Source organism: Amia ocellicauda, chromosome 11 (assembly GCF_036373705.1).
Source record: "Amia ocellicauda isolate fAmiCal2 chromosome 11, fAmiCal2.hap1, whole genome shotgun sequence".
NCBI lineage: Eukaryota > Metazoa > Chordata > Actinopteri > Amiiformes > Amiidae > Amia > Amia ocellicauda.
Genome location: NC_089860.1, coordinates 30,641,579 through 30,658,299, shown reverse-complemented (window position 1 = coordinate 30,658,299; position 16,721 = coordinate 30,641,579). Strand labels below are relative to the sequence as shown.

At 45.6% G+C, this 16,721-nt stretch overlaps 1 protein-coding gene across 1 annotated transcript in view; it reads left to right on the top strand.

The window, feature by feature from the left end:
- Positions 1-5,699: 5,699 nt before the first annotated feature.
- LOC136763411 (forkhead box protein O6) overlaps positions 5,700-16,721 on the top strand; it is a 32,248-nt gene continuing 21,226 nt past the window's right edge. The window contains exon 1 of the mRNA XM_066717410.1: positions 5,700-8,174. Coding sequence (XP_066573507.1) covers positions 7,695-8,174 — 480 coding nt within the window. The 5' untranslated portion in view covers positions 5,700-7,694. The remainder of the gene's footprint in view (positions 8,175-16,721) is intronic.

Sequence of the window (16,721 nt, the reverse complement as noted above, 5' to 3'; positions counted from 1 at the left end):
TATTTTTACTAGCGTGCTTTCTTTTGTGGAAATTGGGAGTTTTGGAAATCTGTTTCTCATTGATATGTGAATTTTGCTTCTGAGCTCATCAGATTTTAGTTTACAGATTTTGCTTTACCTTGCTTGCTTAGTTTTAAAGCTGAATTTTAGCACAGTGATGTCCAGCATACATACTTGTTTGTCATAGTCTTGCAGGTCTTTTAGATGTGATAGTTTTCTTTCGAATTGTATCCTACGGAGTGTCAAAGGCAGCGGCTGAGATTTTACCGAGAGCTCCCAGGGCGATTTCTGTGCTTCTCGTTTGAAGAGCTTCTGAACGTGGATGTGGAATTCCACACATGCCCACTAGGAGTCTCCCTCGCTCCTCGGTGGCTGAATCGCTACAGAATAACCACCTCCAAATCTCCACGTGTGTGCTCTCAGGTTGCTATGGCAATAATTAGTAGAGTGATCTGTACGTCTCTTTTTCTCTCTCTTTGTAATTAGCTTCCTCAATTGCCTAATGATATACGAACCTGTGGTAGCTCTTTTTTCATTAAAAAAACTGTTTATTGCACCCCCTACACACACACACACACACATTTTAACCCTGTATTGCAATGGAAATGTAATGTAGAGGTAGAATGCTGTTTAGAGTTGTGCGAAACAACACTGCTGCTCCTGATTGACTCCATTGCATCACGGGAGCACTGGACCAGAACTCATGCAGATTGACAGGCAGAGGTGAAATCTGTCCCCGCGGCGGCACCCACTCAGCTCAAGGTGTCTCCTCTCCCTTTGCAATGCCCGCCCGTCTTTGTATTTGCTTTCCCCTGTTCCTAGCCGATGTGTTTATTGATCGATTATTACAGAGTCTGGTGAGCTTGCTTCAGGCTAAATGTAAAGAAATCTCTAGGGGAAGGTAATGAGGGTTGCGCAGGCTTTGGTGCACAGAACCTCCCATGTAAGCAGGCTCTTTGTTTTCAAGGTTTGTTTGTTCCCAGTCTGCCTGCAATAACTGCTGTAACCATGTGTTATTAAGCTGTTCCCTTTCTAACACAGCCCACAATTCATCAGTCTGTATTACAGTTTGAGACGGATAGCTTTTGGGTTGAAAAAATGTTAAATGCAGAGCAGTGTGTGCTGTTCATTTGCTTCCCCTGCACTGTGTTCTCCCTTCCACACAAGCGCTGACTGATGGTGAGTTCACAAGCTGGATGACTTGCATTACGCCTACATTAAAGCTGCAACAATAGAATGTGTTTGACCAAATTTGATACTACAAAGCGGATAAATCACAGAAAGAAGAGGAAGTGAAAGGGCTTTATTATAATCAATGTTCTTATCAAACATTATATTGGAGCTGAAGGAGTTAATGTTATCAAAAAAATAAAAAGAAGAAAAGAATGACCTTGATGACTTTGGTTTAACGGAAAACAAAGCACTATTCTTTTGCACTGGTCAATAAGGCTCTGAGCCAGCGCCCAGACCACAATCCAGATGCCTTCGCTCCCATTTTTGAAGTGCATTCCCATTGAGTTAGTGGAGGGAGCAATCACAGATCTCCGTAATAAGGCTCAGAAAATTGAAAGCCTTGTGCTCTATAAATAGCTTGGGAGACCATGCATATATTAGAGAGTGCCGTGTCTGACCTGCATGGTGGATTTACAGTCCATTTATATACATTTCAATCCTATTCTCCCACAGTGTCCCAATGTCCCATGCTTCAGTCTTCCAGGAAATCTCCTTTTATCCATGAAGGACAGCCTGGGAGTCACAGGGTCATGGGAGATGGAAGACAGTTCTAGTAAAAGAACAGGTTGTATTCTCTTCATCTTCCATGTCATTTTGTGTGGTGTAGTGTGCCCTTGAATGCTTTCCTTGAAGATGATTTGTCCTGCTAACTAACTGGAACAAAGGGCTTCTTTGAATACTTCTCAAAGCTAAAAGGAGATGTTTTTAATGTGTTTTTTTCTTATGAATTAACTACTGAAGTTCTATTGAGATGACTTGCTTCTTCAGTTCACATCCTCCTGGTAAGCTCTTTGAGAACGATTGTCTGATCATATCTGGCAACTTCAGGAGCAGCAAAAAGCTTTTCGTTTTCAGCTATTACTAGCACTGGGCTTTAGTCAGATCAGATTAGTAAATGCACACCCCTTTCCCTACTTGTTTCTTCATTCCTGCCTTGAGTCTTGGGTCATGTTCTCGCAAAGAAAAATATGTATAAATATGGTTTCCACTATGATTCCCCAACAGGAAGTTAAAAAAGTCAACCCAGCCTTCACCACTGCAAATATTGAATAAAGCCCTACTTGTTGTTGGAGTTCCCAATACCGTACTAGGAATTATTGCATTCCTCCTTGTCTGTGCCATCATGAACCCAAATGCTTGTCTACTTTGGGCTGTAGCCCAAGCCCAAGGAGGAGACGCATTCTTGGGACAGACACTGGCCTCCTCGGGGCAAAACATTCAGCTCTCTTTACTCCCACAAACCTCCACACCCCCCTCCTGGTCACTGGAGAGCAATACCAAGTATGGCTGTGTGTAAAACAGACTGAGGGCAGGCAGGGGAGGAAAGGATGAGGGAGTGATGGAGTGAGAGTGATAATGGATATATATATATATAATGGATATAGAGTGAACAAAATAAGGAAGGGGGCAGTGAAGAGAGATGGTGTGATCAGGGAGATGGAAAAAGCATTGAGAGAGGGATACAGAGATGGAAAGAGATGGATGACTAAAGCTTGTATTTTGCAAATCGCATTCTAAACAGACACCATTTCACTTGCTCTTCTCACTGCTGGATAGCATGACAAATAGTATCATATGACCAAAAAAAAAACCAGTGTGACTAACATGGACCTAGTTCAAATAAAAATAGCCAGTGAATCTGTATCCACAGCTTGGCTTGGCAAACCATTTATCCACCACTCTCTCTCTGTGAAGAAGTGCCTCCACTTCTCAGCCCTCAATCCACTTCCTCTTTCCAAATCTGGTCCTCCAGTCTGTACCGAGCTAGAAATAAAAAAAAAATTACAAAACAATAATGGTGGTTGATGTTGTTGATCTCCCAACCCCCTCTGAGAACCACTTGTTCAGTCTGTAGTGAGTGCACCCAACATTGTAGAGTGTTTAATTTTGGTTTCTTTAGTTTTCTCCCTTGCACTTCTGACTGCTGCACAGGTAGGACATGTGTTGGCATTGCACTCAACCTCATCCAGCGCTGTCGTTGGCTGCAACGTAGGGCAATACTGGTGGCTTCGGCCTGCCTCAGGGCTGACTGACTCCTGCCGGTGGAATGTCTGGTATGAGGCCTGTTAGACAGCCCGCCCTCAGGGCCTCGTTGGCGACAGGCAGCGCTGCCTTACGCTTACCCAGCCTGTCTGGAGAGCTTGCTGGTGATGGTTTTTAAAATGGATACTTTTCCTCATCTGCTTTTTCTTTCCTGACTTGGTCTCAAAATGCCTGAATTAAATCTCTTACCCTTCCAGCAGTGCTATATTTTCACAGTTCTTATTGTAGAACCAGACAGTGGTTTGCTAAAGGGCATTGGAGGCTTGTAACTGCATTGGAAAGCTCTTACAATCCATTTTGAGATTCCTGAAACAATCCGGTGCTTAACAAACATACAGCCAAGATGGGCCACACAACCTCCTATGTCTTGTGATATACATTGCATTACCTCACTTGGTATCTGTGAGAGTGTGCATGGCATATCCTCTCTGTCTGTCTCTGTGCGTGTGTGAGTGTTTCACATGTTGTGTAACTCACGATGTGTGCGAGTGATGCATCCAGTTTCTTGGAGGAGGTGTCAGAGATGGTATCACTTTGGACATGGGGGTCTGATATCTTGTTTTGTTTTAAATTTAGGGTGTGGGGATGTGAGGCACTGTGTCACGCTCAGTGTGTTTCTGTGTGTGTAATACAGTATATTTTTCTGCTTTCAGTGGGGGCGGTTCCCACCCACTGTTGCACAACAGCAGGAGCTCCGGGGAGTTTGCAGTAGAGTCCCATGAGAGTCCTGGAGCCACAGCAGTTCTTGTCAACACCAGCCTTTAATCCTGGGGCTGGGATCAGGTAGGTACCACAACAGGAATAGGGGAAAGCCCCTGATATGTGTGTGTGTGTGTGTGTGTGTGTATAAGACAGAAAGCAGACTGTGAGTCATTCCCAAACAGACACATTCTTCACCACCCACCACACTCCAATAGCACAACGCACAGGTACGCTCACCTGCTCCGTTTTCATTCGGCATCTGCTGCTTAAAATGGTAAACACACTCCTGTGCCTGGTGCAAAAGAAGAAAAAAAGAAAAGCAGGGCTCAAATACAGATGCATGTGTGGTGCGCCAGATGGTACAGGTGTAGGTAAATAAGTTTAGGGGAAGAAGACGCATGCAAAACACAAGAGCAAGGTGACCTCAGAAACTGTCACTAAAGACGTGTGTTTTGGTGTCATCAGTCCCCGTTCATAACGTTATGTTGGCCATTTGGAAACCTAAGTAAAAGCTTGGTGGAACACAAACAAAACAGTTTCTATTTATTTCTTGGTTACTTTGGGTGGCGGCTCTGTCCCTTCTGGCTATTCCCAAATGACACCCCTGCTCCTGTGTAATTCACGGGTGAAAAAAAGAAATGGGCTGCCAGATACATTATTTATGAAGCCACTCTGACCTAGGGTTATGCTACAGACACCTGCTGGAACACTGGTGACCGTTTCGCCCTACCAAAAGCTTTGGGACATCATACATATTCTGTGAACTGCATTTCATCTCGTTGGTTAGTTCTACAAATCAGATCATGTTCCCTGCAAATGGGTTTAATTAAGTTTCAGTGTGACCTACCCACCCAACATTTTAAAGGCGACACTGAGAGTGTTTGCTATTATTTTTATTTTATCCTGGCACATTACTTGGAATTTCCGGGTATGTTTTATGTTGAAAAGAGAGTTTGCACGCAAGAGAGATGTTACCAAAAATAGAAAGCAACACTACCTTCCTCGTTATTAAAAAGGTTTATATATATTTACAATCAAATAAACTTAAGGGTGTTTACACTACTGGGATATGGGCTTGGGGTGTCTCCAAAGTACTTTTTTGTAGACAATGGGGTGAGCCAACGCCTTTCTTGTTTATGCTGTTTATTTTGTCTCCATTTTGTATCCCTGGCTTTGACCTGCTCTGCATGGTGATCATTTCTAGTGGGAAAACGGGGTTCACAAAAGGCGAATGCCTCGTCTGGCGAGAGCTCAGTGTTTTCATTCCTGCGAGTGGGAGTCACGCCGCATTCTTGTTACAACTTCACTGCGGTGCCTAAAAATCCACTTTCTGAAGCCGCAGGCCCATGTGTTTCAAATTATCCCCCGTGTTTGTTCTTATTTACTACATTTTCTCTCGCTCGCTCTGTCTTTCTTTTTTCTTTCTTTTTTTTTTTTTGTAACGTTTTATGTTATGAAAGACTCGAGACTAGTTTAGTCAGGATGAAAAAAAAAAAAAAACTCCACGGCGGAGCATCTGAGGTTACGGTTGCCCTTGACAACCAGCTGTCAATAGTAAATGAGTGACGTCACCACTGGGGGGATTTTCCGCCAAACGAGAAAAAAACAAAAAAACAATGAGAGCGAATTGCGTGGCAAAGGTCCCCGCCCCTCCTGCCGGAGCACCAGCCAATGGACGCAGCGCAGTGTCAAATGCCGGCCAATCACCTGCAGGCACCGGGGGAAGGTCCGCCCGGCTGTCAGGACCAGCCCAATCAGGAGGCGGCGCTGTGGTGCGCGGTGTGGGCGGAATCCCCTCGGTCAATGTAGCAACCTGAGTGAGTAGCACACGTGGGTCAAACACGGGCTGCGATTGAGTGTGACATCCACAACAAACCCGCCCGGTGCCGGGGAGCAGACAGACGGGCGTCGCGCTGCAGCGCCTCTGACACGCTCATCCGCACAATTGCGACACAAACTTTCCCAGCGGTGCTCCGACTCCTTTACTGATCACGATGTACACCACTGGATAAAGATCGTGTATTATTCCGCAACCTCGCTGATCATCCTTCACCTCGCCGGAGTGACTGATCCGGGATTGACGGGAGCTTGGGTTATCTAAACTACTGTAATCTCCGCTAAATCTATCTAATCGTGCCGGCGATCTGCATCCCCGGGCCTTGGCACTGTCAGATGTGAACCTAATTCCCCGTCCTTGCAGCCCGAGCAGCAGCGGGACAGTGCAACTGGTTGAAGGAGGCAAAGCAGGAGCGACCGAGGCTCAGCAACAGGTGGCCAGGGAGCAACACTTGAAGGACCCATCACCAGCAATATTGCAGAAAAGGGGAGAGGAAATGGAGCAGCAGAGAACTCCTGTCTTTCGTTTATACTTTTAAATGCAACATATGCACACATGCATATTAGCTCATAAATGGTAGTACATTATAGACTCCGACGTCACATACCCTGCAGTTAAAGTGCTGAAATATTGGTGTTAGCAGGGGAGTCAGGGCGCAACCTGCTGTACGTGGGAGTCTGTTTTGACCACAGTTCCGTTAAATGGTAGGTTTGCCTCTGCATTAGGACACAAATAAAGAGACAAGCTAAATAAGTAGCAGTATCCCCTCCCGTCCCCTTTCCCATCGCGTTATTCTGTGATGAGGGGCGATCGCTGTGCCTGTACGCCTTTTTCCTTTCCCTGCAAAACCTGTTCTATAGGGGGAGTGATTCTGTTCAAGCTTCGCCCAATTATCTGATAGCAGGCTTTATTAAACCCTATAACCCCGGCGCGTCATTCTCTTACAACTGCGAAGCCGGAGTGAACGCAAGGGGGAAAGGGGGTGCAGAAAATGCCATAAAACAACTATAATAAAATGCATGCATTTATTTAAAAAACAAACTAAAAAAACAACGAATGGTTGGTTGGGAGTCGAAAACGCAAAGGGAGAGAGAGGGGGAGAAGAGGAAGCCACAATGAACCGGAGCTGTGTGGCTCATTTCGTCTGCTTTATAAATGATTCATGCGACCTGATTTTTTAAGAGAGTAATTGTCCTCGCAGTGGGATATTATCAGTTGCGTGTGTGTCGCCGGTTACAGATGCACAGCGAGGACTGAGATCTGAGGACGAAATTGGAAACAGACCTTTCAAACAGACGCACACCACATACATTTAGTTTTTAACCTTTTTTTTTTTTTTTTCTTTTCACTTTTTTTTTTTTTACCCAGATTTTAGTCCGTTTCCAGATTCTCTGCTGATTGCTGAGCCCGCTGTCATAGCGATCATCTGTTGCTGCAACCGGCTTGATTAGGAGGAGAGAGGGAGAGGGAAAAAAAAACTCCCCACTCACTGATGCAGCCTTGGATTCGTGTCTCTCGTTTGGCATAGCTGAGAGATGGATTGGCTGCACACAACCTTTTAATTCTGCCCTTTCCCTCCTATCGTGGTTTCTTGAGACTAATGGAAATGAGAGAGAGACTATTATTACTATTGCTCCTACTCTTATCCCTGCACGTTTGGCTCTGATACCGCAGGCTGCTGACAGAATGGTCCGCGCACACGGCTGCCGGCTCCTGTGAAATATTGCCTTCGCCCGTTTCTTTATTAACCAGACTAGCATCTCTCACAAGCCTGCACTACCTGTCTCGTTATTAACCGAGAATTAACACACAAAAACGCAACTTGGATTTATTTGTATCTCTATTATATATCAAAAAAATCCCCTATAATTGAGGATAGATGCTCATGATGGAGGACGAGAACGAACTGGAAGCGCATCAGGTTGAAATCGATCCGGATTTCGAGCCCCAAAGCCGGCCGCGCTCCTGCACCTGGCCGTTGCCGTGCCCGGACGACTTCCCCGGAGGAGAGGAGGAAAATGGAGCCCTCTGTTCGTCCGCCGTGAAGCGAGAGCCGGATAACGTTACCGCCTGCAGGGCTGAGAGAAGCGGCGGCGCCCCGGCGGAACACAAGCACCCCGCCGCCGCCGCGCTGCCCTGCCTGGCCGGAGCTGCGCTCGATGTGGCCGGGCAGCTTCGCAAAGCCAAGTCGTCCCGGCGCAACGCGTGGGGTAACCAGTCGTACGCGGATCTCATCACCCGAGCCATCGAGAGCACCCCGGAGAAGAGACTCACCCTGTCACAGATCTACGACTGGATGGTCCGCTATGTCCCTTATTTCAAAGATAAAGGCGACAGTAACAGCTCGGCAGGGTGGAAGGTAAGGTTCATGTCATAGGCTATTAATACGAATATTATGAACAGCCCATTATAATGATTAAAACTAGGATTAATAATGAATAGTATTTTTATTGTAGAATCGTGATTTGGTTTGATGCAATAGAATCGCTCTTCTGTTCTGCACGGTGCAGGTATCGCATTGTTTCTAACCCGCAGACAAGCACCGGTTTATAGTCCCACACTCGTCTGTTCCTGGGCTCTTAGATCCTCTGTAGGTTTCTTGGTTCATTTTATTTTCTCCCATTAAGGCTCAGTGAAAATGAAACAATGCCCAATTATAATTGGCACAAGGGGGTACGCGGTTCTTAGGCGGTGCTTGGCTCTATAGTCCAGATACCGACATCGCAGACAGAGTGCTGGGAATTCAGCCACTTCGGCGCGGAAGCGAAGCCTGTCCATTGTGACGCTGCGAATAAAGCAATGAAAGGATCTTATTTAAACGTCGGGGATGCGGGTTCAACATTGCGGGGACAGGCAGGTCAGCCGGGGGGCAGCTGGCGCTACCGGGGGTGACATTTGACTGGGGTCAGTCGCGGGAAGCCGCTCGGCTGTGCGGGGCTTCTCCGTTTCCAGCGCCCCGCCGCCCGTCTCGTTTCGTAGCCTCGATTAACCCTGCTTGAGCCGCTGCCAACTTTTTCTCTTTTTTATGATTTTCCGAGTGTGGCTGAGGGTGGGGTGTGTGTGTTACTGGCTTCACAGAGCTGAAGCATGAGGGGACCGTGAAAAAATATGAAACTACATCGCTTCATTTCTTCTTCTGAATTGAGGAGTTATAATTCAGCTACCTGGGTTTATTTACAAGCTCAATATACAATCTATTATTGGATAGTCTATCTGCCTTGTCTCTGCCTCTTGTATGGAAATTAGTTACAAAGCATACTGTAGGCCTCTTTTGTAAAGAAATAAAGCAAGTGAGCAGACATCCTCTCCACTTCTGTTGTCTGAATAGATGCACCACGTCTGCTGGCTGCACTGTGTTCTGTAGGTAACTGATGCTGTACAGTACGTGTTTCATTGTTGCTTCAGTCTCAGCGGATTTCTTTATACCATCTGCATTATCCCATTCTTCTGTTTTGTACTTGTTGCATCTCCTATTATGTGTCCTTCGTGAATCTGTAGGGATTCTGCTTACATTATATACATTACATGTATATATTCTTAATTATGCTCACAAGTAAGTTCATCAGAGAAGCAAATAAGCATAGCTCAGGGCTCTGAAGCTTTATGTATTTGAATGCATGTCTGCTCCTACTATCATCCTTTTTTTGCCAAGAGGAGGTATTTCAGAAGCAGACTCTCTAGGGGTGTTGAGCGAGGTTCCTCCTGGAGTACAGCATGCAGGCTTGGAGGTCGGAGACTCCAGCCCAGGTTGTCCCACTCTCTGATGATGGTCACAGGGCAGGGTCCCAAGTCTCTGCTTTAGTTGGGAGTCCATGGTCTAGTCAAATAGGAGAATAGGGCAGGGCAAAGTGGAACTGGCTCTGGGAATCCACAACTATCACAGAACAGGTACTTCTGTGGCTGAGTTGCGGGTGTGGGTGGAGTATGTCTGTCCTCCAGCACACACTGATCAAGGCTCAGCTGTTTCTGTGTGACGAACAGCAGTGTGAAAGGATACAGAAAGGTGTCCTGTATTGTGTGAGTGTGTGTGTGTGTGTGTAGCTGTTGCATGCCAGCGTGGGATTTAAACATAGAGTGAGGTTTAATGAACGTATTTGATTAAAGCTTCACTAGTGGGCCTGTGACTGAGATGGTCTTTGTCACTGTCAACAGCTGAACCAATTTGTGGTTCTGGATTAAAATACAATTGCCGTCGGTGAGTTTTGCCAGATTCGGGAACGCAGTGAAATTTGAGCATGGAAATGCTAGATTATGTATGCCTGTATTTCAGGTTTTGATGAGAGAGTAAGACCATCCCTTTTCCAGCTTTAAAAACCAGAGCATCCCAAAATTATTGGTGTCACACTGGTCGCCATGAAGGGCGAATGAATTATGTCCTCCTTCAACACTAATACGGAAGTGGGAGACTTTGTCTGGAACAGGAGTTTTGGTGTACCTTTGGCACTGTCACAGTCTCCCCACCCTAACATTAATTATTTAGAAGCCGCAAGATTTTCCAAAAAAAAAAAAAGGAAAAAGTCCCTTTAGTGTTTGGGGCTGCCGCGGGCTTGTTGTCTCTCAGCACTTTAATTGCAGAGGTCTCTTGGGGACGGCAGTGGGTTAGCCTTTGAGGAAGAGCCTGTGGCTTGGAAAGACGACTGCAGGCATCTGTGACTGTTGTCAGCAGGCCGGACAGCTCTGTTAGCAGCTCCCCGGCTTCAAGGATGATGGGTAGAAGTTTAGCATTGGAAAAGGTGGCTGATGTATCAGGGCTCATTTTGTACACTGTTCTGTTCCCGTCCCCACCAGCCCAGACGGCTAGTAAGTTTGTCTGCATCCCAATATAAAATAGCCACACACACTCTATTGACAATTATTTAATGATATGGGTAAAATATGTGCCCTCTGTGTGTGCGGCCTCTATCTATGCCAGTACAGTGCAGACAACAGGGGCTCCCAGGGCAGGCGTACTTCCCCACAGTGGACTAGCTGGGCTGTGGTCAGAGTTAGAGCTGAGCCTCACACCTGCGGGGCGGTGAGCGAGGCGAGTGTGGTCAAGGTGCGATGCTCTGTGGTTGGGAGCTGCAGGCGAGTGGGAGGCACGCCATGTGAGGCTGGCTCTGTAGAGTGCGTAATGGGAAGCACACCGAGTTCCTTGGGCTGGGCTCAAGACTGCAGGGAGCTGAGTTGTGTTTCAAAAATGGCCTTATCAATACCATGTGTGCCCCTCCACAGGGCTTAATATGCAGCACACTGGGATCTCTGTATACACTGGCTGGGCACGGACCAAGTGTAAAGACACAATTGGGACTATGCAGTGTGTGGTATTCAGACATGCCTGGAAACAATTGTTCACAGAGGATTTATCAAGGTCCATGTCCCTTCTTGGCCTTAATGATGGCTGCAGTCCTTGCATTAGGTGGCCAGAAGGATGCAGTGGTGGTCCCCCTGTAGTGCAGTTCCCATTGCAAGTCGCTCTCTGCATTTCTGCGATTCCGGTTTGGTGTTTTGTTAGACTTGAGGTCAGCATTCTGAAGAGGCCATAAAATGTTTTTTAGGCTATTCTCCTCAAATCACTATGTTATGCTCCCAGCTTGGAGATCTGGTGTGCCATCGCATTGAGTGAGTGATTGTTTGGTTACATGCTCTAGCCATAAAAAATTCCACCAGTGCTGGCAGGAGCGCTTTGTTAAAAATATCACAGTACATCCTAGCAATCATGGTGCCCTTCTAAAAAAAAAAACAACCTCTGCACAGAACAAGACCTCTGGGATAATCCATTACTTTTAGATCATCTCATTACTTTTGGTAAATATAGTCTATGTTCACAAATCACAGAGAGCCTGTTTGGTTCTACTGTGCTTCTCTAACAGCACAATAACATCTTCATGTGCTTTGCCCAATCAATAAGTGACCAGGGCAGTCAGTGTGTAAACCCGAGAAAGACTGATCCCAATAAAGCTGCCAGACAGTTTATAAACATGCAGTGGACTCAACTATTGCCAGAAACGGTGGAATACATGATGTGATTTGACTGCAGTAATACATGGCCTGGCATTGTTTATATACTTGGATGAAATCAGTTCATAATAACCCAGAAGATTAAGACAACACTGTTGCAGTAATCCCTGTTATTAATAGTATTAATACTTAATGTTATGATAGAAGCAGTGAGATCAAAATTACTATTATCTGTTATTATCCATAGAAAAGTTTGCATTATGGGTCTCTGTGTCTGTGTTACTGAGTTCAGAGCAGTATTTCAGAGAGTGAGTGTGTGTGTGTTGTGTGTGTTGTGTGGTAGGCAGGCTTGTACAGTCAGTGCTACAGTGGAATGTACTGGGATATCCAGAACATTGTCGGGGGATTCCAGGCTGACTCCAAGAGAGGGGTCTGCCTGGAGCCTGGAGCAAGCTCAAACGTACACACTATACACACTACACACACACACACACAGGTTATGACATAGCACAGTTTCAAGAATGTTTCATGGTGACAACGGCAATGCTCTGTCCACTCCTCCATCCCAAGGGTGAAAAAAATGACCATGCCTTGTTTGTCTTCTGGGTTCAACTGTTGCAGTATCGAAGACCTGCCTGTAATTAGTATAAAATAAGATGTTTCTCTCCTCTCTTTCCCTCTCTCTGTGGATTTGGCCGTACTGAAGCAGGCTGACTTGCATGCTGTCAACTGTACTTTAAACTTCGCTAATGTGTCGCACTTTTCATTGGAATGATGTTTGATCCGCCACTGTCTGATCGCCTGATTGTGTCCTACAGTAATATTCACACTGTGCAAACTCTTGCAAGTCACTGCTAGGTTACAACAGACCAAGCTGTGTGGTTCTTTTTGAAAACGCAAACACAATGATCTGACATTGGCCCTTCTTTTTACAGCCAACTGAGATCAAAAGCCATGAAACGTAGTGGCCAGCAGTGAAGTCTCATAGTCTCAGCTGGCATGATTATCACCATTGGCCCAACGCTGATGCAACAGTTGTAATTGTGGGCAAAGGTCTTCTATGTTTAGTGCCGAATTTGTGACTGACCCCAGTGACAGTTCCAGAAAGTCTTACTGGGTGTTAATGAGGGGTTTGACACAGTGCTCTGTTTCAGAGGATCGTTCAACACACAGAGGTTATTTTCAGAGCTTGTCGAGACACAGCACTTCCTTGGTAATAAGGGGTATTAAGAGCTCTATTTAAAACAGGTAGCTCTCAGTAACAGCTCGTCAGTGCCCGTACTTTAATCCTGTCTGAAGGCAGGCAGTATATTAAAGGAGTATTTTGTGTCAGCAGCATTTTTTTTTTTTTCCCTTCTAGATTCCTTACTGCTATTGTGTGTGATTTACTGCTGTTACTGTTTACCGTGGTTATTTGACGTGCTGACTACATTTTTTCCCAAGAAATGACTTTGAGAAGGAGATGTCCCACAGCCGAATGAAGGGGGGGGGCACAGAGAAGTGCTGCAGTGGTCTGAGTTGGAGACTGCTTGCTTGTTGGCACCAAGGTGCCCTTTATGAAGCATATGTTGGAGGGAACCTGGTGGAGAAGCTTCGAACAGGACACTGACTCAACAACACCCCGTCATACAAGGTGGACCAGCTTTTCTACAACACTGGGCTGTGCCAACGTGACGATTTACAACAACATGTAACAAAAAGAAACCAAAACTGTCAATTGTCCATGACTCCCCTGCCATTTAATCTTGGGACACTCCTTGGTTAGAATAGCCATTAAAGAGGGCTATTAAAAGCTTTCAATAATATTAATAGCTGTGCCATAATCCTGTCTCAAGGCAGGTTGTATATTAAGCCCTGGGCTTGCTCCCATGGGTGAATTGGAGCGACTCAGGACTGTCTAAACTGGACTACCTCTTACACCACAGCTATTTATATCCACTTCTAAGAAAGCTAGACTCCTAAGAATAGCCCAACCCTAATCGCATCATTACTTTCTGGAACACTTCTGGTTTTTTTGGCTCTCCTGTTGTTGTTGTTTTTGTTTTCCCATTGTACTGGGTGGCAGGGCTTAGTGATTGGTTCATGGCTTGCACCCCTCCTGATTTGTGGCCAACAGTGGCACAACATGATTGTGTTTGTGTGTGCGTGTGTGTGTTCGTCAGTGTGTAGGTGTATGTGATTGTAGTGTGAGTGTGCTGGTGGCAGTGTGTCGGCTGTCTGGGGCGTGCTGGGTGGCAATGTGCCAGAAGATTGCAAATGCAAGGCAGTACTGGTGCCAGGCCGTAACTCATCTCGTCACTTCAGATTAGAACAGCCGTTTATTTATAACATGTCTTTAGGTAAGAAGCAAGGGTAGGAGGACACAGGTTCAAAAGTTCACTTTGTTAGGCTCCTTAAATGAGATTGGCAGCAAATGAACAGAGAGCAAAAGGAAGAAGGAAATGATGGAGAGAGACCGAGAGAGAGGCGAGATTGCAAGAAATAGAGCAACAGAGTTTACTTATATATTTATTTTCTGCTTCATTTTGAATGTTGCTGCTGTTTATTGTAAAATGGTGAACTCGACAGGATGCAAAATGCAAATATCAGCCAATATCCAACATAAGACAGAATAGGAGAGAGAGAAAATTAGATGGGAGAGAGAAGGGAATTGAGTGACTGAAAGGAGGAGTGAGGGAGGAGAGGCAGAAAGGGGGGAGACTAGAGGAAGGAAATGGATGGAGGTATACAAATAGGTAGCAACTTTGTATTGATATAGTGTAGATCAATAAAATATGTAAATACCTCAAGTTAAATAGGTTAAGAGATTCTGTTTTGGCTCAGTTCACAGATCGACTGATAGGACATTTGATAACAGTTCACAGACCGACTGCCTCTGGCCTCAGTGTCCCACACGTATTTTTCTAACATGAAAATGAAAGAAAGAAAGAAAGAAAGAGGGGGGGGATAACAAAAGAGTGTGTAATGAGATGAAGCAGAAGCTGCGGACAATGGGATAGCAAAAGAATGAGATGCATTGTAAAACCGAATGGAGGAGTGGGGTGGGGCTCTGCATTGGTGCCACAGGTGGCAAAGAAATCCGGTCAACCAGGCAGGTTGCCAGTGTGAGGACAGGCCCTAAGTCCATGGGCAATCAGACTGAAGGCAAACTGTGTGAGGACTACAAGTCAGTGAGCTATTCTCAGGGCCACAATAACTAGAGCCTCGAGGGGCCACACCAGCCTCTCAGTCTGAGTGCAGGGTCTTCTGCCTGGCATCTGATTTGAAAAGACAGCACAGCAGGAGGGAGAGGGGAAGAGAGAGCAAGGGCAGGGGAGCATTTCAGGGTTTAATTAAGCGGTAAGTCTTCAGTTCGGGGATTGCAAATGACATTTTATAAATGCATAATAAGCAAGCTATTAATGCTGAAGTATGCATTTACACAGCTTATATGAGGTTTCCCTACACAAGGCGTTTAACACTATAAACGAGGATGCATCAGGTACTGTCACTGTATTAATACCCTTAATAAATGCAACGTGCATTGGAAGTGTTACCGATTAAATACTAGGCCCCCGATAACACTCAATGGTTGGCTGGGTCAGCATTGGCCATCAGTTGGCTGTCAGTGGCAGTGTGCTGCCTGGACTCCATCGAGCATTGTATCTGTTTACAAGAGCAGCACAGAGCACCGCTGATTTTAAAGCAGATTACATACCTCTCAGTTAGAGTAGTTTTCCCAATGAATGTAGCTTTTACACAGACACAAGGAGGCTAAAAGAGCAGAAGAGACTCTTCAGCAAGCTTATGCATCCAGTTGCTAGTTGTTCACTGATCTCAGAATGTCCTCAGGTCATTTCTTAAAGGAACCACCAAAAAATACAGTGAAGCTTGGCCACTTTCCCTGGAGAAACTTCATTCCATTCATTTTTCTGCATGTGGGTGTATGTACTAATGTCTGTTCATGTGTCTCATCTCCATTTAATCGTGTGTGTGTGTGTGTGTGTGTGTGTGTGTGTGTGTGTGTGTGGGTCTGTCTGAATGCCTCTGAATAAGCCGCGGTCTGGGCCCCCATACATGCTCTGTACAGTGAGATGTGTGAACCGTCATAGAAAATCACACTCTTGACTCACACTACACAGCAACCCCCTAACACAGCCGTCTCGGTACACAGCACACAAGGACAAGTTTGCACATAATGTTGTGTACAGAGGGTGTCCAACACTGTTTGGGTTGCATCTGTGCCTCTATCAATGTGTGATTCATCTCGGATCCCTGCAGTTTCTCTGTGTCTGTGTGCAGCCAGACTAGCAGCAGTAGCCATTGCAGCACCAGCAAAAATAATAAGAGGAGTTGTTGTTGCAGTAGTAGCAGCAGTAGTTGTAATAGTAGTAGTAGTAGTATTTCTCCAGCATTGTTGGTGCCAGTGAGTGAGAGAGAGCCAGGCTGGCACAAACTCCACGGAAAGCCCTCTCTTCTGTTATTGTTATTGCACAAAAGCACAACAGAAGGAATAAGAGCTCTTGTGTTGGCGTTCTTGGCAGAGACAGCATAGAGGGTGGGGGTGCTGGGAATTGAAAGACTGGAAACAATCCTTTAACTTTGCAAGACTAGAGAAGGAAAAAAAAAAAATCCAGCTCTGTCCCATGTGGGCAATTGTCTCTCTGACTCTCGGAGGAAGAGCAAGGTAGTTACGGGAGACCAGAGACACAGAGGCGGCAGGGAAGAGAGGCAAGCGCTTGTCTCGGTCCATGCAGCTCTCTGCCTGTCTCGCTGCATAACGCTCACAAGCAGACTGGCATCAGGAGAAGAGAGTGGTTGATATTCATGATTCGAAGGGAAGCCCCCGTTCATTCAAATGACCCGAATGTAAGTGTGCTGAATACTGAGATGTTGTATTTTATTTAATTATTTGTTTTCTAAAGCTGCTACCTAATAAACAAAAGCAAGGTAAGAATGTTTCAAATGATAATAATAATAATAATAA